Source organism: Musa acuminata, chromosome BXJ1-1 (genome assembly GCF_036884655.1).
Source record: "Musa acuminata AAA Group cultivar baxijiao chromosome BXJ1-1, Cavendish_Baxijiao_AAA, whole genome shotgun sequence".
Classification (NCBI taxonomy): domain Eukaryota; kingdom Viridiplantae; phylum Streptophyta; class Magnoliopsida; order Zingiberales; family Musaceae; genus Musa; species Musa acuminata.
Window position 1 is genome coordinate 16,286,857 of NC_088327.1, and position 24,650 is coordinate 16,311,506.

At 39.8% G+C, this 24,650-nt stretch overlaps 4 protein-coding genes across 5 annotated transcripts; 3 read left to right on the forward strand and 1 right to left on the reverse strand.

Annotated features, from left to right (window-relative positions):
• Positions 1-182: 182 nt before the first annotated feature.
• On the reverse strand, positions 183-7,729 carry LOC103998817 (la-related protein 1C). 2 transcript variants are annotated; one of them, XM_009420411.3, is made up of 6 exons: positions 7,099-7,729; positions 6,404-6,992; positions 6,159-6,225; positions 5,988-6,078; positions 1,989-2,060; positions 183-1,308 (listed from the first exon to the last, which is right to left on the reverse strand). In XM_009420411.3, exons 1-6 carry the CDS (start codon positions 7,441-7,443, stop codon positions 1,132-1,134), a joined length of 1,341 nt encoding a protein of 446 aa, XP_009418686.2. In that variant the 5' UTR covers positions 7,444-7,729; the 3' UTR covers positions 183-1,131. The 2 variants fall into 2 exon arrangements, with proteins under 2 accessions (XP_009418686.2, XP_018677758.2); XM_018822213.2 differs by having other exon boundaries at positions 6,159-6,327.
• Positions 7,730-13,943: 6,214 nt separating this feature from the next.
• On the forward strand, positions 13,944-15,053 carry LOC103998809 (aquaporin PIP2-7-like). The gene is made up of 4 exons (XM_009420399.2): positions 13,944-14,235; positions 14,341-14,636; positions 14,709-14,849; positions 14,934-15,053. Exons 1-4 carry the CDS (start codon positions 13,944-13,946, stop codon positions 15,051-15,053), a joined length of 849 nt encoding a protein of 282 aa, XP_009418674.2.
• Positions 15,054-18,118: 3,065 nt separating this feature from the next.
• On the forward strand, positions 18,119-20,714 carry LOC135679346 (probable aquaporin PIP2-6). The gene is made up of 4 exons (XM_065192999.1): positions 18,119-18,383; positions 18,487-18,782; positions 18,863-19,003; positions 20,520-20,714. Exons 1-4 carry the CDS (start codon positions 18,119-18,121, stop codon positions 20,712-20,714), a joined length of 897 nt encoding a protein of 298 aa, XP_065049071.1.
• A 585-nt stretch (positions 20,715-21,299) lies between these two features.
• On the forward strand, positions 21,300-21,969 carry LOC135676410 (uncharacterized). The gene has a single exon (XM_065187550.1). It carries the CDS (start codon positions 21,397-21,399, stop codon positions 21,769-21,771), a length of 375 nt encoding a protein of 124 aa, XP_065043622.1. The 5' UTR covers positions 21,300-21,396; the 3' UTR covers positions 21,772-21,969.
• Positions 21,970-24,650: the final 2,681 nt, after the last annotated feature.

Genomic DNA, 24,650 nt, shown 5'->3' on the forward strand with positions numbered 1-24,650 from the left:
TAAATCCAGCAATTTACCTCATGCTTATTTACATCTCATGGCCTCAGAAGCCTGACATGTGATAAGATGTGACAAGCTTCACATGACCTAATACAATTTTTTTTGTGCCATTATCACAGATCTGTTAGCTGTTGAGCATGCTTGTAACAAATCATCTACGGAAAGAAATCTGGAAGGGTCTATTTGCAAGAGGAATAACTATTATGCGTTGATTTGGACTCAATTTACTCGCACATTCTATTTAAAGTTGCATTCAAATGGTCTAAACTTGCCCCTGAAAGAGTGGTTACCTGTCTCATGAGTGTGATCTTCCATGCCGGTTTGTCTGCTAGGCTTGCTCAGGTCTCTTCCATCAGCGAAAACAAATCCACACGTTTCCAGCAAATCATCTTTGAAGACAAATATTCTGCAACTCCATGGATGATTACACAAACGGTAATATGCATAAGATATACGACAGATCTCAGCCTGTGTCGTGGATAATCTATCTATTCAATCCATCAAATAATTTGAGGCGATTATTTGCAGCTGCAATTAAAGAATAATAGGTATATGTAATGTAACCATGATAGTATTGGAAACTATAACCATGCCCGCAGATTCAGCTATGGGGAGATGAGAACCGCTATGCGCCGCTGATTAAATCCATTTCTTACCCCCCAACAACGGTGGTATGTGACAGCAAAAGGCTGGGGATTCAGAAAGCCCATCCCAAGGAGCCATGCCAATGAGAAACGCCAATCCGAAACCTCCTTTCCACTATATGGTAGTAGCAGTTCAACCTAGAGATAATTGACTGGAAGTTAAATCTCTCAAATTCTTTCTTCGTTTCTGTCATTTTTTTCCCCCTTCTTTATTGGTTGATGCCCATTTGCAGCCAAGGCGAAGACCTCAACTAATGGCTCTCAACAATCAATCCTTTTACATTCTCCGGTTCTGACTCATGCATTCGAATTTCAACGAGTCTCTCCTGGCTAATCTTTTCACAGTTCTGACTGATTGGGACGACTGACCGGTCTCCATCTTCAGTAAGAGAATCCTGCATCTAGTTGTTGAAACTTCCAGATGCTGATCTACTTCAAAGTACCTCATTATGAATCTGACAAGTACTATTGGGGGGTTCCCACAAGTCTAACTCATACTATGATGGGAAGAACCCTCGTCTAGTCCAAAAGTATGCATGTGAGCAATGACTGAATCATAGCCTGGTGTTAGTGGAGATTGGGAACCAGAAGCAAGATCATACTGATTTGGGGTTGGTGGCATCATCCATTTCATCCAATCACCACGTTTCCTTATTTTCTCACCCTGCATCAGAGTGCATCAACAACTGCAGAAGTTAGCATATGGCCCAAATAAATTTACGTAAGTGTAAAACAAATTACTTATTAGTAAGGTATGCAATTTCAAATAATACCGCTCGATACGGGCGGTACGTACCGGTCCGTCAGTTTATCGGTACACGAACCATCCGTTACCAGACGGAATGATATATATATATATATATATATATATAAGGTGACATCACGTCACTTTTTTCGGCGATGTTGTCGAGGCGACGCGATGTCACCTTTTTCGGTGATGTCGCCTTATATATAAGAATATTTATATATAAATATATATATCTTATATATATAAAAATAAGACGACGTCAACTTTTATAAAAATATTATATATATATATATATATACATATATATATATATACATATATATATATATATATATTGAACGATATACCGCTCGGTATACAGTTTCGTACCGTAACGAGCGAACGTCGAAACTCCGTTACGATACAAAATTTCATACCTTGTTTTTTAGTATCCTTTTATTTTGCAGCTGCATAAGAATAACCACAATGGCAGTAACATATTGGAAATTGGCATTGATCAAGACTTGGCAAAGGCACCTACTTATGACTATCCTATGTACAGGAATATAAAGCATATACAAATAAGAAGAAATAAAATGAAAAGTTGTAAGCTGTACCTGCACTTCTACCACTGTTGAACCTCGTACTGCATCCAATATATGTGGCATGTCCCTTGTCAACTGTTTGACCTGCAGGAAACGAAACACAAACAATTCCATTTGTGATTAAAATATGGACGAAATGGAAGAAGATCCAGCAAATGACTAAAGCATATTAACAAAACTATCCAGATCCTATAAATAATGGTTTTCTCCAGCCATCCACAAAACACAGCTAGCACAGCTAGTCAACATAATATGTTGATCATGCCTAATAAGAATCCTGCCCAATATAAATTCATTTATATAAAGTCAAACCAAAACTTCAGTAGATAGCTATCACAGATGAGGACGGTTAGATACCCAAAAGTCAATTTGCACTATTGTCAAAACTAACAGACTGCTAAAACCAGTTCAAAACTTGGTAATAGTCTCACTAAAATAAGAAAATATTCAATGACAGTAAGACAAAATTATCCTTCCATAACCCAGGAAAGAATAATATGGACATGAACAAGCAGAAAGTTAAAAGAACATAGAAAGCTTCAACATAATCCAGGTATTAAATTTTGTAAAGAGCTGTGCAATCCTTCTTGCAGCTGAACAAGACAGGCGGCACCAGCATCCCTTTTGTCAGTATAGACACCGGCCTCACAGCCAAACTTTTTGACAGATCAAATCCAAAATGTAATGAATATAAAAAAGCTTTGATATAATGTGACCCATGATAGGACCTGCACTGCAATTTTTCCCAAGTGTCATAAAAATCCTCCATCCCATAGTTGTTTGAACCAAACTAGATTAGATGATCGGACCAGAAAAATTGAGAAATGAACCATTGGTCAGTCTCATCCACTTATCGATAAAAACTCAAAATAAGCCAGCTATCTGACCAGTTTTTAATTTTTTAATATAGCTAAAATTACTTACAAACCCTTCCCTTAAACCTTCTTACCATTTATTTTAGAGGGAAGTTATGTTAATTTTAAATTAGGATTAAAGTGAGAAAGAAAATACCCTTGCTTATCTGATCATTCCTCTCCTACCTCCTCTTCCTTCGATCCCCTCCACCTCCTTGCTTCATTTGACCACCCTTCTCTCTCCACCCTCTCTATCTCGTTTGTCTCGTCTCCCTTTGGCCATCCATCTCCTTACATCTTCCCTCATACATTGTCTATTTCTCTTTACTCAGCAACTCCTTTACTACCAGCCACTCCTCTTTCTTCAACAAGGTCTTTCTACCAACCACTCCTCTTTCTTCAATAATGTCATTCTTCAGCCGCTCACATTTCCATAGCCATCTACTTTGTTGCTATAGCTTCTTGTTGTATTTCACCATATTAGAGGTTTTAAAAACTTGAATATGATATGGAATGGACTTCTGTGGGGTAGAACTACATGACAGTTTGATAACTAGAAACTATAATTTTGATCTTTAAGTTCATATGTATTTGATATTTGAGTCATGATAATTATGCTGCATGTATTTATTTCATATTGCTAAACAATTTATTTTTGTTTGGACTACTGTAATTATTTTTTAAAAAACTTATCATGTTTTTTTTTTGTGAAGATTTATGCTTATAATATTAGTTGATGTTATTTTTTATTATTCGCATTTATGTTTAAGATTGTTCTATTTTTTTATTAAAATAGATACTTTTAGGTTTTTAAAATAATTTCTAATACTATAAATAATTTTATATATTTTTAAATATTTTTTTAAATAGACATATAGTTTGACCCGTCGACCTACTGATGCAACTAGTGACCCAAGGCTTGACCAGAACACTTTGTAGTTTGGTTACGATAACTATGTTCCATATTGTAATCAAAGCTAGCTGATAGACAAGAGAGAGAAAGTGCGAATAGGCTTACCACCTATACAACTCAGTATTGACAGCAATACCAGGTGACACAGGTGATATGATAATTATGCTGCATGTATTTATTTCATATTGCTGAACAATTTATTTTCGTTTGGACTACTGTAATTATTTAAAAAAAAAAACTATCACGCTTTTTTTTGTTAAAATTTATGTTTATAATATTAGTTGATGTTATTTTTTATTATTTGCATTTATGTTTAATATTGTTCTATTTATTTAATAAAATAGATACTTTTAGGTTTTTAAAATAATTTCTAATACTATAAATAATTTTATATATTTTTAAATAATTTTTTAAATAGACATATAGTTTGACCCGTTGGCGTACTGATGCAACTAGTGACCCAAGGCTTGACTATAATATTTTGTAGTTTGGTTACGATAACTATGTTACATATTGTAATCAAAGCTAGCTGATAAACAAGAGAGAGAGTGCGAATAGGCTTACCACTGATACAACTCAGTGTTGACAACAATACCAGGTGACACACAGTGTGGAACTAGACCAAGCAAAACTATTCAGTGTGGTCAAACAAGCATACAACAGTCAATACAGACCAATCTAACTAAAATTATAATCCTTGGTCGTAGGAATGTCTAGGTTCAATATATTTGTAGTCAATGCTTATATATCTATGTTTTTCAATTAGACATGAATTTTGATAAATGAAACAATGCTTCATTGGGTTAGATGTTACTTAGTAATATTTCTAATCTCTATCATGAATAATTTTCCACCACCTAGTCTATTATTTCTTCATTTCATAGTTTCTACCTCTCACCTTATCATTACCCTTATCCTATTTGTACCTATTTTTCTTACATTAACAGCAATCTCCTTTGCCGCTCTTGCATCACTCTATTTAATAAGCATGTTTTACATCCAAAACCAAACCACAAAACCTTAAACCCTTGCATCTAATATTATTACAAAACTTTGAATTCAAATTGCCACCTAAAAAGGACCTGATGACAATCTCAAAACTCTCTCAAACAAGCAATGGAGGGTAAGAGAGAAGTTTAAGTAGGAGTTGGCTGCACGACAAGAAAAAACACTAGCCCCATGCGTTGTCTTGGTTTTGAGTCGCAACTTAGATAGTTTAGTAGCTAGGAATAAAGAAAATTTTGGTTCCTTAGGATAGGTTAAATAATCTTTAGTACAAGGTAAGCAATACCAAATAATACCGCCCGGTACGGGCGGTACGTATCGGTCCGACGGTATACCAGTACGCGGATCGCCCGTTACCGGACGGAACAAATAATAATATTAAAATTATATATATATATATATATATATATATATATAATTTAAATAAACAAGGTGACGTTGCCGAGGCGATGCGACGTCGGCTTTTAAATAAATAATATATATATATATATATATATATATATATTTATATTTATATATTATTTAATTAAACGAGGCGACGTCACCGAGGCGATGCGACGTTGGCTTTTAAATAAATAAATAAATATATATATAAAATCTTTTATATATATATATATATATAATATACCGAACGGTATATCGAGCGGTATACCGTTCCGTATCATACCGAGCGATCGTCGAAACTCCGGTACAATACGAAATTTCAGACCTTGCTTTAGTAAGAGAAAACTAAATTAGGGACTACTGTGTAAAATAAAGCAAAAATAGAAGGGATATGGTATTAGACTATGTGACTTTGGGCAATGAGCAGCAAGTGTTTCCTATAGTTGCATCAGATGATTTTACTTGGACAATATTGTAAATTATCATATGTTTCTAAAATTATGCAAGAGAAAACTTAGCATACAATTTTTTTGTTATAATTATATGAATACTTACAATATAACAATATGCTTAGCATGAATTACCACACCGGCACTCTGAGCATGGTATCCCACTTTGTCAGCAAAGGACTGCGCTCTTCTTTAGCATTAAATGTGTTACTTAAAGTTATACCAGAACAAAGAATAGAAAATTGAGTCAAAGCATCTGTTCTTTATTTTCTATATAATGCAAAACAGAAATGACGAAAAAGAATGTTTTAGTCTTTCAAATTACTTATCAGCAATAGGGACAAGTGAAAAGTGGTAAGCAAAAACAAACAAGAAAAAGATATCGAAGTAGTTTAAAACAACTCACCCGATTAAAGCTAGCAATTAAGGAGATAGGAACCCAACCTTGATCATCCATATTCCTTCGCAGGAAAAGGTCCTTGCAAAGATTATCAGGACTATAAACGCAAACAAGTTAATACATAGATATTGAATTGCACTAGAAAATCTTAGTTAGCCATAGAGACTCTTGTAACACCTGAAATAGTATTCTATCTGTTTGACCAACATGAAGCGCTGATGATCTGCTGGAGGAAGAAACATTGCTGGGGGATTCATATGGGGCAGTTGATGGGCAATGAAAGGCATGCTTCTAAGTGTGTCAGTAGGTGGAGGTGGCGGCAGATAATAAAGAGCAGAATGAAATTCTGGTATCATGAAGATTATCAAAACTACAAAACCCACATGACAAAGTAAAGAACCTATATCAGAGGCACTGCATACCAGGGTAGCCCACGGGGCTCACGAAAGGCCGAAAATATGGTGGCATGCCAACAAAAGGTGCCGTGGTGGGCGGTGGAGGTGCTCGAATGAATGGTTGTGACTGTCCCCGCTGTTGAGGCAGTGGCATCAACATGTGTGAATCTCTACCACTAAAACCTCGAGGACCACTCCAGTCATAGCCACCCTGCTCCTGATCGCGCCGGCTACCGTGGCGCCTATGGTGGGCATTTCCCCTTTTGTTGCCACCATAACCGCTTCTCTGGTTATTGCTGCCGCTTTGCAGCTGCGGCAAGAACTCATCTCTCCTATGCCGACCCAAATTGCTATTACCGTGGTCGGCAATACCCTGCGGAGAAGATCCCTGAAATGTGTCTACACTGACTGGAGGCATCTCCGAAATAAAATGAGGTTCTTGAGATGCTCCAGGACCATGATTAGCTGCTGAACTGCTGCCAGTGCCACCACGTCTCTTCATTAAATTAGGGCTCGAATTAGGCCCCTGGCGACCAAGAGCATCATGATCCTGGGAAGAAATTGGGTTTGTGCTCTTAGCATTTAGCTTCATCTGGGAAGAAGCGATCATAGATCCCTAATAACACGCGCAAAAGGGTCACTCTACATTAATATTTAATACACAAAAAGAACTTCTCATCTAAGAAATAACAACGATTTGTTCAAAGAGCACGGGATCACACCAGGGCAGCAGCGGCCGATGGTCCATCCGAGAGAGCCATCAACGAGTCCAAAGACGAGGATCTGATAGACACCCTCGACGCGGACTCTGGGAGCGAGGGCCAACAGTCCGCCCCCATCACCGGACCCGCCTCGCTAGCTCCATTGGCCGGCACGCTCCAAGCCGGCGTCCACCCGCGGTCTCCGGCCGCATTGCCGCCGTTCCTGTGCTCCTCGCTCTCCGCCGTCCGCCAGCCGACGGCGGCATCGCATGTCTCCCCGGGCGGCGAGGACCGCTCGGGGGGTTCCGGGGGAGGGTTCCACGCCGCGTCGGAAGAGAACGGGGAGGGATCAGATGCCTGCGACATGATCGGGGACGCCTAGGTTGCACCGGGCGACGCGAGGTGAGGAACGGCGAAGAGAGAGAGAGAGAGAGATGAGGGTTTAAAGGAGGACGGAGGAAACTTCGGAGGGCTTTACTGCGAAAGCCACCGGCAATGCTCGTGCCCTCTCTTTTCTCAAAGATTCTAAGGAGAGAGAGAGAGAGAGAGAGAGAGAGAGAGAGACGAACGGAAGAAGAATCTCGCCGCGCTTCTCTCTCCTCGATTCCTTCGTTTCGTTTGGGCTAAAGGGGAGGGGTTGTTACGCAAGGTACAGCGGTGGCAGGAAAGGCACGGGGAAACGCCTCCTGGGGCGTTTCACTTATTTACCTTCTGCCCCCGTTCTTTTTCGCAAATGGATTGGTTTGGACGGGTTCGGTCGGACTGGGTCGAGCCGATTCGGTGAACATCAGGTTCGACAAGTCCAATTAGTGGATTCAAATTTGGGTCCGAGTGTGGGATCAAATTCGTCAAAATTCATGGTTTTACTGCATCCTATAATTCTACCAAAAGTATTTGAGATCGCTCGGATAGCAAAAATAAGATTATTCAACAATGTGTGATATGGATCATTCAACAAACTCAACTCAATCCACTTGTGCTCAAGTTTGAATTTTAATTAGGTTTGTCCGATTGGGCTATCAAGTTTCCTCTATTTCAAACTGGTCAATCATAGTTATCATCCACTGAAACAAAAAATTTATCCAATGTATACCATATAGTTGTACTCAGACAAGGCTGCTCCAATGTTAAAAAGTGCGTCAGAGAACATATTTAAAACATGCATTTCATATATAAATTAGTGATTGATAATTTTTTTAAATTATATTTGGTTTACATGTTGCATTATCAATACTCAAATGTTAATGTTATCTTATGATCATCTTAATATTTTAACATTTATGTGATGTTAATATATATTAATATTCTTAGAATATCCTATGATATTTAAAATAATGAGATTGTCCAACATGATTTATATTTTCTATAAGTTTACATTTTATTTATTTATTTTTTTTAAAAAATATTTTTATATTTATATTTTATAAGTCTAGGCAATATGAAAGTTTTTATAAGATTATTTATTTATTTATTTACTAATTAATTTAAATAAAAAAATATATATTTATTTTCGAATAAATATTATAAGGGTAAATTTATCACATAATATTTAAGGGACTCTTGAAATATAATCTTACCAAATAATACTTATGTCAATATATTTAAAATATAGTTTTCATTTATTGTTTACCAAATATCATTTCATAGCTGTACATTCACTCACTCAAGCTCCTTCAGGAATGCATATTAAAAATAAAAATATGTTTATCTAATATAATATTTTAGTTTCATTAAATTTCACATTATATATAAGGTAAGGAGGCTGACAATATGTAATTATTGGAAAGTTTTTCAAATACTGAATCACTTTGTGAATGATTCGATCATTAAACATTCAATAATGTGTGAATTCAAGTGGTATGCTTATGAGGTATAGCTCATGCCAAATATAATTTGAATGTTTGATTAAAATTTGCTAACCATCAAGCAAATCATATACTCTTAATGATGTTACATTTGTTCCCGTTATCTCTAACAAGAAATTGAGGTCAGCAATTTTTTATCATTTATGGAAAATGAGCAAAAAAATTGCTAAAACTATATTAAAACATCAAGCAAAAAAGGAAAAATTCAAATTAGCAAGTGTTGTATGCATTGTATTGCTCAAAAATACATTTGAAGAAAAAGGTGAAAGGTAAGATTGGACATAACATTGTAGAAATTTATCTTTTAATTATGCGAGATTAAGTTAAATTAGTCATGACATGGCATCATATTAGACACCATGTAATCTATTCAGATATTTAATGCTTATCCAATGACCTTAGTCATCGATCATTTTGTTATAATTTAAATTCCTTTTTTTTTTTAGTGTTAAGACAATAAAAAATTTGTTCGGGTTGAATCTTAGATTTTGATGATGAAATCAATTATAATTTATTTGATCTAATCTATATGTTAAGAAAAGTGTGTATGATTAACTACGATAGCAGTAAGACATAAAGCAGCTGTTGTGCCGGAGTCAAGATCGACATCACGTTGGGAGTTCGAGAGTTCGTTGGAAGTCCGGACGTTCGTCGGAAGTTCTGCCGGAACCAACCAAGAAGTCTAGGAGCTTACCAAAGAAGCTCATCGGAACTTACTAAGAAGATCATCATAAAGTCCAGGAGCTTACTGGGAGTCCGCCGGAGCATTGCCAAGAGTTCATCGGATGTTCGCCAAAAGTACGTCGGAAGCTAACTAGAAGAGCAATTGACACACTAAAAAAAGAAGTGCTGTGATCATGTCTTAATTATCGTAGTTAGAGCTTAAATTAAGTTAAGATTGAGAGGTAATCCTATTAACTTAATAAGGGGCCAACTGGGCCCTTAACAGGAATGATTTGGGCTGGATTGAACAGCCCAATCAGCCCCTGAAAATATAGCCGGCAGTGGCACTACCTAGAAGACCCAATCTCCTAGGTGGTCTGGGTGGTGGTGTTGAATCTCGTATTTTGATGATGAAATCAATTGATAAGTGTTTATGATCTGATCTGCGTTTTGAGTGACGCATGATGCTTCGATCAGGATGAGACAATTAAAGCAGGAAGAATCATGTTGGGCTGGAGGAAAACATGTCAAAGGATTGGACGTCGGGCCGAAGGATTGGTCGACATATCGACAAAAGGCTTCAGGCCAAGAAGAGGGGATATTGAGCCAAGAATATCGGAGTTGCGCAGTCAACTAGCTAGTTGGGCAATAGGCCGCAAGTGAGGACGATGCGCCGAAGAATCGAACGAAGCGTCGATGGACCAATGACATGCCGGACAACATGATTCATGCTTACTATTAATTGTCTAGATTGAAGTATATTTTTACATGTACAAGATTAACTACGATAGCAAGGCATAAAGCAAAATAAAGTTCCGAAGTCAAGAACACGATTTTGTTGGGAGTTCAAGAGTTCGTCGGAAGTTCGAACGTTCGTCGAAAGTTCTGTAGGAACCAGCCGAGAAGTCTCGGAGCTTGCTAGAGAAGCTCATCGGAACTCACCAAGAAGATCGTCGTAAAGTCCAGGAGCTTGTTGGGAGTCCGCTGGAACATTGCTGAGAGATCATCGGAAGTTCACCAGAAGATCATCATAAGCTCGCTAGAAGAAACTAGACTTACGAACTTGTTTAGCTTAAGTATACCTTAGATTTCAATCGAAAGTATATCTTCTTTGTGAGAGCCTAGTGCATCACGCTAAGACTCTAGTGTATCTCTTAATACAATAACCCCTAGTCAACCTTAGAAGGTCTTTTTTAAGCTCGAGTTAGTAAGTTGTGTACTTACAAATGAAGCCCTCCTATTTTATCAGGTAGATATTGAAAGGGGAATGCAAATATTACTTCCTAGAGTGGTTTCTAGGGAGCCTAGTTCCCCTCTACCCCTCCATCTCCAAAACTAAATGTTCCATTGATCCTTTTTTGTTAGTTCCTATTGAAGGGAGGTGGTCAATTGTCTATGTGCTTCCTAGGGCCAGTGCATGCCTTTATTCCTTCGATAGTACAATTTTGAGGACATGATGAGACCCTTGGTTGCTCTCATGATCAAGAGGATCTAGGGGACTTTCCTTTTCTCCTTCATGTTAGTTGTTTTGAGAAAGTTATCGAGAAGTTTGTCTACAAAAGCAAGATGGTAAATTGAAAATAGAAACTAGAAAATGATTGAGTTATAAAAATGAGGAGCCATAAATGCTTACCCTTGGGCAGTGGACTTAGCTTGGTTTCGACAAGTCACTATTTACTTATCTAGAAAATGGATTTAGACTCGAACAATACATAAAAATTTTAAAGAATCACCCATTCTCGAATCTGACCAACCTTAAAAGAGTTTAATAAACTTTCAAGTGCTCTATGAAAGATTGAAAAACCACCCCTTTTGAAAATAAATAAAGAAAAAATATTCCTCCTAATCCTTTTTGGAACTTGATGCTTTTAAATCTTACATTTACTTTGGGTTGAAATGAAGAATGCTAAACTCTTAAAAGCAAATGTTATAGCATGGGTGCAACAAGGTCAACATCAACAAATGCTGCAAGGTACAACACTAAGAGTTCAACATCGATGCTACCTAAGTAGATGAGATCTCCTAATGTAAGAAAGATTATGACGAAGAAAGCATGGAGGGTGAACTGAAGCCCCTCCTATAATGCATTAGTGTAGTTGTAGTAGTCAGGGTTTGATATATAGGATTACTCAATAGGACAAGCAACTAGGAGCTCGAATGAATTCGGGTGGAATGAAGAAGTGAGAACGACAATGGTTAAGATCTTCAAGACCAAAACAAAAGTTAAAAGGAGCTTGTCTAGACTTTAGTGTCCATTATCGGAGGGGATAATTCTCAAAGGGGAATCCTTCGTTGTAACGACACTTTTGACCTCTTTGGAGCTAAAGGGACTTATAGGAGCTGAGCGAGGTGAAGAAAATAGTGACTAATTCAATTCCAAAGAAGATGAAGGAGAAGTGGAGGAAGATATTTTGGACCTCCAAAAAGAGGGTTTGGCATATCAATGAGTGCTAAAGATTAATGGTTTGGGCTTAAGCAACTTGTAGATTATATAGCTAAGTCCTTTATTTGTCCAATAGTTCAACTACGTGGTGGTGTGCCCATATTCGATTGGTTACGATATATTGATCAATAAGATTACAATCTTCTCAAATCTTTGATGGTTCAATTATAGCACTAACTTGGACCTCCTTGATTAGCGATGAAGAAACTAATCATCATTATCTCAAACTATCAAGAATCAAATCATAAATATTAGGCAATATACTCAAGATAAAGGTGGTTACAAATCCTAGTACATAAAATGATAATGAAAAATCACATATATAGATCAATACTTCAACTTTGATTATTAAGCATCTTCCATTCATAGTCGAGTCTAGCCACAAAGCTTCTAGTATAGTCAAACCTTGAAGCATATGATATTTTTAATGTGATTGAATCTAGTCATGAAGCGTTTGTTATCTCTCAATCCCTAGAATTCTACTACGTGACGTCAAATATCTCTTACATGACTAAATTCAACTTTAAAACATCTAATAATTTTTACATGATTGAATCTGGCCATGTAAAATTTGATACATCTAATGTGATTGAATTTGGTCATAAAATATTTAACTTAATCAATCAAGTTTCTAAGGTATGGTGAATTTTAAAATCGATTAAATTCGCTATGTACTAATTCATCTCTCTCTCCCTTCTCAGTGCCATTAAGAACGTAACAAATTCTCCGTCAAAGACCTAGTAATCTTAAGTTATTTTGGAAGTTAAAATAATATTCATATTTTTTTAAATTTTTTCTATCTCAAAAGAAGTATATTCGAGATTTATTATTATAGATAAGCATATAGAATGTCTAAGAAGTTATCGTCTCACTCTTTTTCACTAAGTCACTCAAATTATATGACAGTAACTCTACTATGGATCATACATAGTACCTATAAGTACTTTGTTCTTTATAGTATTTATCTCTTACATATCCAAACATTTCATTTACAATCAATAAATTATCACAATTTATATATTGACCCTCCACTATATATTAGCCCACTCTAAAATGTATCATATAATATCTTTAAAAAGCTCTCAATCATGAATTTCTTCTTTGGAAACATTCATTATTTTATCTCCATGCCTTTGTCAATGTTGATTAGATAGGCAATACTTATGATAAAACATATATATTTGTGTACACTATTTTGCTTGGAGCTAATATGATTAGTTGGAGTTTCAAAAAATAAAAATATTATAAAATCTACCATCGAAGCTTAATATTGAGCCATCACCACCACTATTGCAAAAATTAACTTGGTTACTAATTCGGTATACAAACTTGACATCACCTTCCAATCCACTCATATATTGTGATAATATTGCTACCACCTACTTATGTTTTAACTCGATATTTCACTCTCGTATGAAATATATCATCAGTGATTTTTTATTTTTTTAGAGATTAAGTTATCAGATCTTAACTACGTGTTTCTCACATACATATTTATGATCAACTGACTCTCTCACAAAGTCTCTTACTCCCATGATATTTTAGTTACGATGGTGCAAGATTGACATTTTTGATAAATACTCAATCTTATATGAGCATGATAGAAGATAATGATAAAAACATCATTTATATTCTTTTAATCCTTAATTAGTCTATGATTTAAGAATATATGTATGATTTGAACTTATGATTATGATTAAGGAAGAACTTTTCCTCAAATTTATATAAATTATATTATTTTAATAAACAAAATCATCCCCTTTCGCAGCAGATTATTTAGATACACCCTTGTCTCGTGCATTATATATCTCGACTGTCATACCGTCTCGTGCATTATATATCTCGACTGTCATATCGGTCACTGGGAAGCCATAGAGAGGACGAACTAGAGAGAGATGTCGAAGGAAGTGACGGCAGAGGGGGAGCACCCGCCGGCGAAGGATTACCATGACCCGCCGCCGGCGCCGTTGCTGGGCCTTGGGGAGCTCAAGCTTTGGTCCTTCTACCGGGCTCTCATCTCCGAGTTCGTCGCCACCCTGCTGTTCCTCTACGTCACCGTGGCCACCGTCATCGGCTACAAGGCTCAGTCTCAGTACGACCAGTGCGGCGGCGTTGGTATCCTTGGGATCGCTTGGGCCTTCGGTGGCATGATCTTTGTCCTCGTCTACTGCACCGCCGACATCTCTGGTCCTTCCACCGCACTAATTCTAGCTTCACTTCTCTCCCTCTCTGTTTCTAAACTCGTCAAAGGTCACTCCTTTAACGCTGCCGTTGGCGTTCGATTGTGATCAGGTGGGCACATAAACCCGGCTGTGACGTTGGGTCTATTCGTGGCGCGGAAGGTGTCGCTGCTGCGCGCGGTGCTGTACATGGTGGCGCAGTGCCTGGGCGCCATATGCGGCGTCCGGATCGTGAAGGCCATCATGAAGCATCAATTCAACGCTTTCGGCGGCGGGGTTAATGTGGTGGCCCCAGGCCACTCCAAGGGCACCGCCCTCGGCACCGAGATCGTCGGCACCTTCGTCCTCGTCTACACCGTCTTCTCCGTCACTGACCCCAAACGCAGCGCCCGCGACTCTCACGTTCCGGTGCGTGTGCATATGCACGATCCATTTCTCCAAAAAGATCGCTGGTCCAAAGCTTTTGCCGCTCCCGTGTAGGTGTTGGCTCCTCTGTCGATCGGGTTTGCGGTGTTCATGGTACACTTGGCGACGATTCCGATCACGGGCACCGGCATTAACCCGGCAAGGAGCTTAGGAGCTGCGGTCATTTTCAATCAGCACAAGCCGTGGCATGATCACGTCAGTCTCTTCATATTAACTTGGTTTCGTTTTGATCTCAGGATTTAGAGGAACATGATCTGGTTTTTGCCTTCCTCTCTGCAGTGGATCTTCTGGGTGGGTCCTTTCGGCAGAGCTCTGGCGGCGGCGGTGTATTACCAGTACGTGTTGAGGGCGTCGGCTATTAAGGATTTGGTCTCCTTCAGGAGCAGCCGCAGCAACTAAAATAGCAGCATATCTTTCTTTCTGTGTTCTGTCGTGAATGTGCTAAGGTGGTCTGAAGACTGAAACATCGATTGCTTAATCGCCTCTCTCTCTCTCTCTCTCTCTCTCTCTCTCTCTCTCTCTCGTTTGTTGTGCTGTGAACTCTTTAATATATTGTGATGGGTTACAAGATGTTACTTTGCATGATTCATATCTGTGTAGGAGACTGTTTATAGATTTAGATGAGAACTGTGCCTTTTAGCTTTGGTTGTGCGCAATTATGGGACAGAACATTCCCCCAACGATGACAATCGACTACAATCTTATCCACCCTTGTCTTCATCGTTGTTGCTGGTAGGGACACAACAGTCAAGCACACTGCTATCTTTCGAGATTGTAGAACGGGACGGAGAGAGGAGGAGAAGAAGAAGAAGAAGAAGAAGAAGAAGAAGAAGACGAAGAAGAAGACGACATGGTTGTAGCGGCGAGCTTTAGGCAACGAGATCACAAGCTTCCTCATTGCTGATGTTTAGCAGGTACATGACATGGAGCCTTTAGGGAATGAGATGATGGAAGGAGATAAAGATGGATCGTCCGCCACCAGACCGGAGACTGTGACACGATCGTGATGGTCTGGTGCTGCTGTGCCTCCGCCATGTCTGTCTCAGAAGGAGAACCTCCATCTGATCTGCTCTTTCCAAGTAACAGGACCTGCTTCGCTTCCCTGCGGGCGACAATTGGCCAAGGAAACAAAATGGTGTGTGGTCATCACGGCCATTCGCAAACGTTTCTGCATCCTTAGGGAAAGAAGCCAACCTCCCATCCACTGTCGTCGTCCTCTCCGCCTTCGCTCGGCTCCTTTTCTCCGTCATTATCGTCGATCCCACATGTAGCTTACCTCGCTCTTCCGCTGTTGCCTCTCGTCACTCCCTGCGTTCTGCCACACTCTATGAGTGGTTGAAGTTTGAGGTACAATCGATAAGTATTCTAAATTACGTTAAAAATGGAAGAATGTGATTACATTGGTTCAGAAAATAAACCTGAAAGCGTGTCAAGTTCAATTTAGAAATGCATAGAATCACTATAAATAAATCAAAAAAATTATGGATTCACTGTTGCCCATTTTGGTGAAAGTTTGAGGTTCAATGAATGCCTACTCCGAAGTCATTGCAAATTGTGCCTAATAGGGCTAAAAAAGAATATAAAATCACCAAACACAGAAAATGCATGAATTTATTGTTGACTTACTATTGGAAATTTTTGATTGAGACTAAAAGTCTATTTAGATCATTTATGATATTTCTTTGGTGGCCAAAAATACTATAACAGGCGAAAAAATTATTATCGAGGAATAATCTGAATATTTTTTAAATTAGAAATACTATTCGAAAAGTAAAATAAAATAAAATGGGAGATATTATCCAAGAAATATCCAAAATGTGGGTTATTTTTTAAGGGAGATCGCCCTTGTTATTACCTACCTATCCATGGTGAAAGTTTGAGGTGCAATCCATTACCTATTTCAAAGTGTTGTACCAATACTATACTTAGTCACATGATCAACCTAAAGACATGCCATATTGGACTTAAAAAGTCCCTAAAATCATCAAATATATAGAAAAATCTATTTATTTATTATTGAGACATCTTTGCTTGTTTGTGGTAAAAGTTTGAGGTTCAATGGATGAGTATTTCAAAGTTATCATATTTGACTTAAAAATTTATAAGATTATTAAGAATACAGAAATCTATTAATTCCCTATTGATGTTTGTTGCTCATCTATGGTGAAATTCTAAATTAATTTGTAAACATGCTAATATTAACTAAATAAGTCTCTAAAATTATTGTAAAAGAAAAATCCTATGAACTTGCTATTAAGTTATTGTAAGTCATTTGTGGTGAAAGCCTAAAGTGCAAATGATATTACTCACCTGAAGTCACAGTGATCCATACACAAACACTGTTACACTTATGAAATTATTAGTCCCTAAAATCAAGTAAAAGCTAGAAAAACTAATTTGCTCACTATTTAGATATCATTGTTAATTTGTAGTGAAAGTTTGAGACACTTATTAGAACGCGATTATACTCGTTTATATAATCAACCTAAAAACATACCAAATTAATCTTAAAAAAAAATAGAAGAACCTCTGTCCATTTGTATGGGGAGTCTAAAGTGCAATTTGCACCTATTTCAAACTTACTTTTTTTTTTCTTCTCATTATGGTGAATCATATTTTCTAATCAAAATCCTTTAATTTGTATAATAATAATAATAATAATAATAATAATAATAATAATAATAAATTGAATTATTTTCCTATTCTCTCTTGAACTCTTGTTTTTGAATATTTGATTTATCAATGAGTGTTTCCATGAGAATAATCACTTAGGTTGTTTCACTAAAAAAATATTAGTTTAATTGTTTGTTGTCACTCTAATTGAATCATTTTATGCACCACAATGGTCGGACATAATATTAAAAAAATAATCAACATAATTTTAGGAGTGACAACATCAACTACAGTTGATCATATTTCCTCGTTTAAAAATCTTAGAAACATGGAGGACAATGATTAATTGAATTATTTTCTTGAGTGTCATCAAACAACTCTAACACCATAAAGAGACGAAACAATATTGTTGAGAATGATGATTCGTTCAGGGTTGTGTGTATATTTAGAATGTGAGGGCATAAAATGCAAAACCATCAACCTAACAATATTCGAATTATTTATTTAAGGATTCTTATTTTGAATTATTTTCATGAGAATAATCATTCGAGACATTTCCTTAGAAATCTTCATTTTAATAGTTTCCTCGACATTAGATCAATTATTTATTGCACAACAATGCTAAGAAGGAAAAACAATTAATCAAATTTTTTATAGTGAATCGTATTTTCTAATCAAAAATCCAAAAAAATATATATATGACAATAATGAATTAAATTGGAAATTTCTCGGTTAAATTTACTTGTACGCCATCACCAAAGAAGACACTCTTCTCATGCACTATAAATCTCTATGATCTTCTCGTTCTCTTTCTTCTCACAGAAACCCATTTCTCCTGCGAGATACGAGAGATGACGGACGAAGTAAGGGTAGTGACGGAGCACCCACCAGCGCCACTCTTCGACGTGGGGGAGCTCAAGCTCTGGTCCTTCTATCGTGCTCTCATCGCTGAGTTCGTTGCCACCCTCCTGTTCCTCTATGTCCTCGTGGCCACCGTCATCGGCCACAAAGCCGAGTCTCTAGGCAACCACTGCGGCGGCGTCGGCCTCCTTGGGATCGCTTGGGCTGTCGGCGGCATGATCTTTCTTCTCGTCTACTGCACCGCCGGCATCTCTGGTCGGTCCTCTCGCTGCACTAATCTTAGCTTCATCTCTCTCTCTCTCTCTCTCTCTCTCTCTCTTCGCATTTGACGCGTTGCTATTGGCATGATTCCGATCAGGTGGACACATCAACCCGGCCGTCACATTTGGTCTTCTCCTAGGTCGAAAGGTGTCGGTGTTGCGGGCGGTGTCGTACATGGTGGCGCAGTGTGCGGGCGCCATATGCGGCGTCGGAATCGCGAGGGCTATAATGAAACACCAGTTCGATGCTTTCGGCGGCGGGACTAACGTGGTGGCCTTATGCTACTCCAACGGTGCTGCGCTTGGCGCTGAGATCATCGGCACCTTCGTGCTCGTCTACACCGTCTTCACTGCCACCGACCCCACGCGCAACGCCCGTGACTCCCACGTTCCGGTACGTGTCCTCCGATCCCACGTGCAGGAGCCCCTCCCTTCGCGACCATGCAGAGAGTAATTTCTTGAGCTTCGATGTAGGTGTTGGCGCCTCTATCGATTGGCTTTGCGGTGTTTTTGGTGCACTTGGCGACGATTCCGATCACAGGCACAGGTATCAACCCGGCAAGGAGCCTCGGAGCTGCTGTCATTTACAACAGACGGAAGGCATGGAATGATCAGGTAAGTTCGTCTTGGACAAATTTCATATAGTATAAATGATAACTAAAAGCTCTTCCTCCATATCATAATCTCTCCATCTATCAAATCGGACATCTTTTGGCTCTACCTTATTTCTCCAAGTCAACTCTTTTTTATGAGGCGTCAAACCAAGAGTTTGACTTTATCTATGAAATATCAAACTTCCTAAATATGAAATGTTATAAAATTTTCAAAACTCCAGTGAGTCGGTCTATCTAATTTACCTCAAATTAATTTTGAACCAATCTCCAAAAAATAAAATAAATGATCGAAATAATAATAATAATATAGAATCTTTTTACTTCAAAATTAATGAGACTTTTTTTACTTGGAAATATCCAAGAGTAGTATTATTATTTTTGTCAACATCAGCTATATCTTCCACATCTTTAAATACCGAAAACATGCTATATCTTTTAGATCTTCAAACACCAAGAACTTGTCTCGATTTGCAATGTCTTTTGTATAAGGAGGTAAAAATATTTTATGATACCAACAAAATTAAAATCATCTACTATAAGAAAATTCATGTTGGAAACTACTTAATCTGAATTTTATTTTTGCCTTCAAACTCAACAAGAATATTATTGAAAAATCTATCTCTTTTTTCATTCTCATCTTTTTTTTTTTATTTGTTAAATTTTTTTTTATGTTTTCGCTTGATTATGAATCATGTTCTTCTTTTGGTTTATTTTCTATTAGTGTAGGAGGATATACACTTTTCATATATATGTTCTAAAATTAATCAGACTTCTCTAGAGATCCACGGAAACAATACATTCGCTTGCTTAAGAGATTAATCGTAGTGCTCTCTTCTTCTCTTTTAGATATCAATGAATATTTCTTTCAATCCTTAAGAAAAAGAGTTCACTGTAATTTTTCATCTTAAATAATCGATTCCATCATATCTACATAATAAGATTATACCAAAAGATTAAAAAAAATAATATCTATGCATTCAGTATAATTTTTTTGAATGGGAGTTTGCCTCTCAATGTCTCATCTATCTTTTTCTATCAATTATCACATCATTATGTCCATTATCTATTTGTTACTATAATCCAATATTTCTATTACCTTGTTGATTATGATATCTCCTCCGAGGGTTAAAAAGATTAAATTATCGTTTTCACCATTGATGTTGAAGATCAAGCTAGCCCTGATTCCATGATGGTGAATTTCTAAGGAGATATGATCAAATTTAACACAATATAGAGAAAAAATGATCTAACAATATATTAGAGATAGTGTTGATAAAAAACTCTTATCCATATCAATAATAATTTATAGTCTTTCTTTCTTCTTGGTTTTACCCTATATCTCTCTTGAACACTCCATGCATTTATATTAGTCATTTGATTTTGCCTAAGACTGTGAGTCCTAATTTAATTAAGATACGTAAATAAATTTTAATCTAATCATAAAACCTAATTTATGATTCCAACCGCTACTTGTGTATCTCAAAAGTCTTAAAACTTGCATTGGTTTCAATCTCAAGAGTTCAAAGGTACCACCACCTTATCTGGCTTCTCCATTCCCTTTGCTGCAGTGGATCTTCTGGGTGGGTCCCTTCATCGGAGCTGCGGCCGCCGCGCTGTACCACGAGTACGTGTTGAAGTCAGCGGCTATCAAGGCCTTCCGCAGGAGCACCGCAACACCTGAAGCATCAGCTCCTCGTCCTCCTCCTCCGTGAACACAAACACTAATGATAGCTTAACTTTAAGCATTTTAATTAGTATTGATATGTCTTTTTTCTCTTTATATTCTCATAAAACAAACACCGAAGAAACAGAAATTTGCTATCACCGATGTGCGTCTCTTTTCATATATACCGTACGATATAATGGACTTTACCTGTAGCCATCATCGGATCATTATTCTCTCCTCCCATCTCTGCTTCTCGACCCAATCCAGGGAGAGGATCGAGGGTGCTGTGGCCTCTCATGGACCTCACACAGGCGGACCCCATCAATGGGTCCGATGGATGACTCACCCCTGAGAAGAGATTCATCACCCCGAGCTCTTAAAGACTGGTCCGGTCCGCCCCGGCCGGTTGTTGTTCTCGAACGTTCTCCCGTGCGACGCTCTTGGTCGGATAACTTATCCCCTCGAGCACAACAACAGATGCACACTCGGCGCTCTCCTTGTTGCTCCTACCCAGTATTGCCCTCTGACTTGTCCGGTAGATTACGGCCCCTCGCGAGACAGCGCACCGCGATCCCCGAGTCGGTTCCCTATCACCAACTACAACACCAGGGGGGGCTCATCTCAACCATTGCGCACCGTAGGAAGCGAAACGATATAACCCCGCTTCCCCCAATGGAAGAGCGGCACGCGAAACTCCGTTGGAAGGAAGCACCCGAGAGCGGAGCGACATGGAGGAAACCCTCGATCTCCACCCGACGCGACCGTCCTCCTCCTGCTCCACCACCGCCTGCCGCGGCCTCTTCACCGCCACCGAGCTCGCCGCAGCGGAGCTGCTCGTCCAACTCAGCGGCAGCAGCGCCTCCTTCTCCGCCGCCGCGACAGCGGAGGATCGCGCCTCGTCGTCGTCCCCCCGGTCCGTGAACGCGCGGCCGCCGCCCGAAACAACGATCCTTCCTGAGAACGAGGAAGAAGAGGAGACGGGGCCGTGGAGGAGGAATCGGCGGTACCGCCCGATCGCCGACCTCTACGCGGTCACGCTTCCCGCCGTGAAGAGGTGCGGCGAGCAGCGGCGTGAAAGGAAGAGAAGGATGAAGGAGAATTAAGTCCATGATGATCGCTACTTTCGGTGGTGTGCAATAGAGGAGAGGGCGTCGAAGAGTTGATGCCGTCTCAGCCCCCAGCGAGTTTGGGGTTTAATCGGCTTTGAATTGGGTTGCTATGTGTATCAGAGACGGACTAATATGTAAATACATGTTGTGGAATGAAGGCAAAAACACCAGCCTTTGGTGATCCGTGGAGCACACGCAGTTTGCAGTGGATGTCAACACACACGTCTCTGTGCTTCCGAAAGAAGAAAACTTATTTCGTTCTATTCTCTAACCATAAGGAGGCACAGAGAGAGAGAGAGAGAGAGAAGAAAGTCTTAAGTGGTTATTAAGAACTTACGATCAGGATTAGACGTTGAGTGTTCTTAACCCTAAAAAAGATTGTTTTGGTAAGTCGGGACTTAATTATCTAGATGAGAAGAGAATAATCTCTGTAAAAGAAATATAATCTATTACAAGATAATATCCTCGATCATTTAACTATATTGATATATCATGATATGCCTCGTCAGAGATGAAATGAAGTTAATGGGATGGATTACGGTTGAGCATGACTTTACCTAATTTTTAGATACGACTGTTTGGACGTACCCTTCCTAGTGACCGTCCCCTTTCTCTATGACGTGCCACGCAGCCAGAAACGACACGGTTGACTTTCTCTGTGTGGAATGTCACTTGTAAGTAAACTTCCGTAAATAAAATTAAAAATTAAGACGGACGATAATTCGACGTAAATGAAGTCCAGTTAGGATAAATCTGTGTCGGTTTAGCCGGAGAGTCGGTCACACCAAGTAGATTTCACGGGAGACTAATAGTTATTCGAGTCCTTTGGAAAGGGATGCCTCTCCATTGAGAAAACGGATGAAGAAGAAGACTTCCCTCCGACGGAAACCTCACGGCTGACAACTCTCAGCCCACTTTTCTCCTCGCTTAAGTCCACCCGCGGGACACCACACCGGATCTAAGTCGGTTCGCTATTACCAACGCCGAGCGAATTATTCCCCGACCATAGAAAAAATAATAAAGCATGGAAACCCGTTTGATCCAATAAAACAGACGGCACGCGAAACCCCCCGTCGCAAGGAAGCCGGGAGCCATGGAAGGAACCCTCCACCTGGCCCCGGTGTACCCGCCCTCCTCTGCCACCGAGGTCGCCGCAGCGGAGCTGCTCGTCCAGCTCAGCGGCAGCAGCGCCTCCTTCTCCGCCGCCGCGGCGGAGGACCGTGCCTCGTCCTCCTCTTCCTCGTCTCCCGGGTCCGGGAACGCGAAACGGCAGCCCCCCGAGATAAAGATCTTCCCGGAGAAGGAGGAGGAGACGGGTCCCTGGCGGAGGACGCGGCGGTACCGCCCGATCGCCCTCCTCTACGCGTCCACGCGGCCCCTCCATGGCCGGGATCGCGACAACAAGAGGCGGACGAAGGATAGCTAACTCCATGCCCTAGGATTTCCGCACCATAGGACTACTTTTCGTGGGAGCCGATTACGGCTTGGGGTTTAGACAAAAGTAGTGTGTAAGCTTTTACATGATCCGTAAAGCATTGTCATGTAAACAAACCAACCACAATAACATTACGGTTTGAGCTGCTCGGTCTAACCTTACTCGACAGACTCGAGTGCACCAAGTCGACGAATGGGATGGAATCGGATCGAGCGTGAGTTCACGACTCCTTTCTCCATGACTCGGAAAGCTCACGCGGTTGACCTTCTCCGTTTCCTATATGTCATTTCGAACGAATCTTTGGATAATATTAGTTTGGCTCGAATCCAATCAAATGCTACAACCTTTGGGCTCGCGCACGACAGATCGCGATGGTCTTACCAAACAAAAAGTTCTGTTGTTCTTCAATTCACTTTTAAAATTTTGAGTTCATGGTTTTTCATTTCTTTCATATAAAATTATTTCATATTAGATTTACCAAAGAGAAAGTTCTGTTGTTTCATACATTAGGTTTATTTTATACTAGATTTACCAAAATAGAAAATTGTTTGGCCTGACGGTCACCCGCGGGACACCGGAAACACGACACATCATGAAAGTAATCCTATTCCGAGTCGGAAATAGAAAATGAAAATGGCTTGGCGTTACGCTCACCCGCGGGACACCGGAAACACGACGCATCATGGAAGTAATCCATCCGATTCCGAGTCGGTTTCCGTTTCCCAAGCCCAGTCGGATTTCCAGTAACGCTTTATAAGTACTTCCACGAAAAAGGAGGGGAACGAAACCATTGTCCGACCTCCCACCCCCCTCGAGCGCAGAGAAGAAAGCCGCGTCCGAGCGACATGGTGATGAACGCGCTAGTCGAAGCCAATCTCGCATCTCCTCCTTCTTCCTTCCTCGGCCATCGCTTCACCCCGGCCGAGCTAGCCGCCGCGGAGCAGCTCGTCCAGCTCAGCGGGAACCTGACCTCGTCGCCCTCCTCCTCCTCCTCCCTTGGATCCGTCGGCACTAAGCGGAAGACCCCGTCGGCGGCGGAGATGGAAGACGAGGTGGAGGAGATGGGTAGGCGGCGGAGGACGAAGTGGCGGTACCGCCTCGTCGCCGATCTCTACGCCGCCACGGAACAGATGGATGGCGGCGGAAAGCGGAACAATTGCCTGCAGCGACGGTAAAAGAGGAGGAGATGGACTTGTAATCGTTCCTAGTTAGCTACCTGAGTAGATTTAGATCATGAGACGCGGTGGCGCTCTGATTCGTCCGCCCTTCTCCCTGCGGCATTAGGCCATGCATGCATGCACTTGGCTAGATGTATGATTCTTCCTGTAACTTGTTCTGCACCTTCCCCATGTGTGCTTGTTAATGTCCTTGCTTAATACAAAAGAAAGCTCACTTCATCTCATCCAAGCACGAACGGCAGCGGCCAAGAAGCCGAGGA

What these genes read in the sequence shown, in the direction of transcription:
- LOC103998817 (XM_018822213.2), bottom strand. Translation starts at nt 7,443, where the DNA reads ATGTCGCAGGCATCTGATCCCTCCCCGTTCTCTTCCGACGCGGCGTGG. An exon ending in CATCGGCCGCTGCTGCCCTG is followed by an intron (nt 6,993 to 7,098) that starts GTGTGATCCCGT and finishes GCGTGTTATTAG; the next exon opens with GGATCTATGATCGCTTCTTC. An exon ending in CAGATAGAATACTATTTCAG is followed by an intron (nt 6,079 to 6,158) that starts GTGTTACAAGAG and finishes TTGCGTTTATAG; the next exon opens with TCCTGATAATCTTTGCAAGG.
- LOC103998809 (XM_009420399.2), top strand. Translation starts at nt 13,944, where the DNA reads ATGTCGAAGGAAGTGACGGCAGAGGGGGAGCACCCGCCGGCGAAGGAT. An exon ending in CTGCACCGCCGACATCTCTG is followed by an intron (nt 14,236 to 14,340) that starts GTCCTTCCACCG and finishes GATTGTGATCAG; the next exon opens with GTGGGCACATAAACCCGGCT. An exon ending in CCCGCGACTCTCACGTTCCG is followed by an intron (nt 14,637 to 14,708) that starts GTGCGTGTGCAT and finishes GCTCCCGTGTAG; the next exon opens with GTGTTGGCTCCTCTGTCGAT.
- LOC135679346 (XM_065192999.1), top strand. Translation starts at nt 18,119, where the DNA reads ATGACGGACGAAGTAAGGGTAGTGACGGAGCACCCACCAGCGCCACTC. An exon ending in CCCGTGACTCCCACGTTCCG is followed by an intron (nt 18,783 to 18,862) that starts GTACGTGTCCTC and finishes GCTTCGATGTAG; the next exon opens with GTGTTGGCGCCTCTATCGAT. An exon ending in GGAAGGCATGGAATGATCAG is followed by an intron (nt 19,004 to 20,519) that starts GTAAGTTCGTCT and finishes TTCAATCTCAAG; the next exon opens with AGTTCAAAGGTACCACCACC.
- LOC135676410 (XM_065187550.1), top strand. Translation starts at nt 21,397, where the DNA reads ATGGAGGAAACCCTCGATCTCCACCCGACGCGACCGTCCTCCTCCTGC.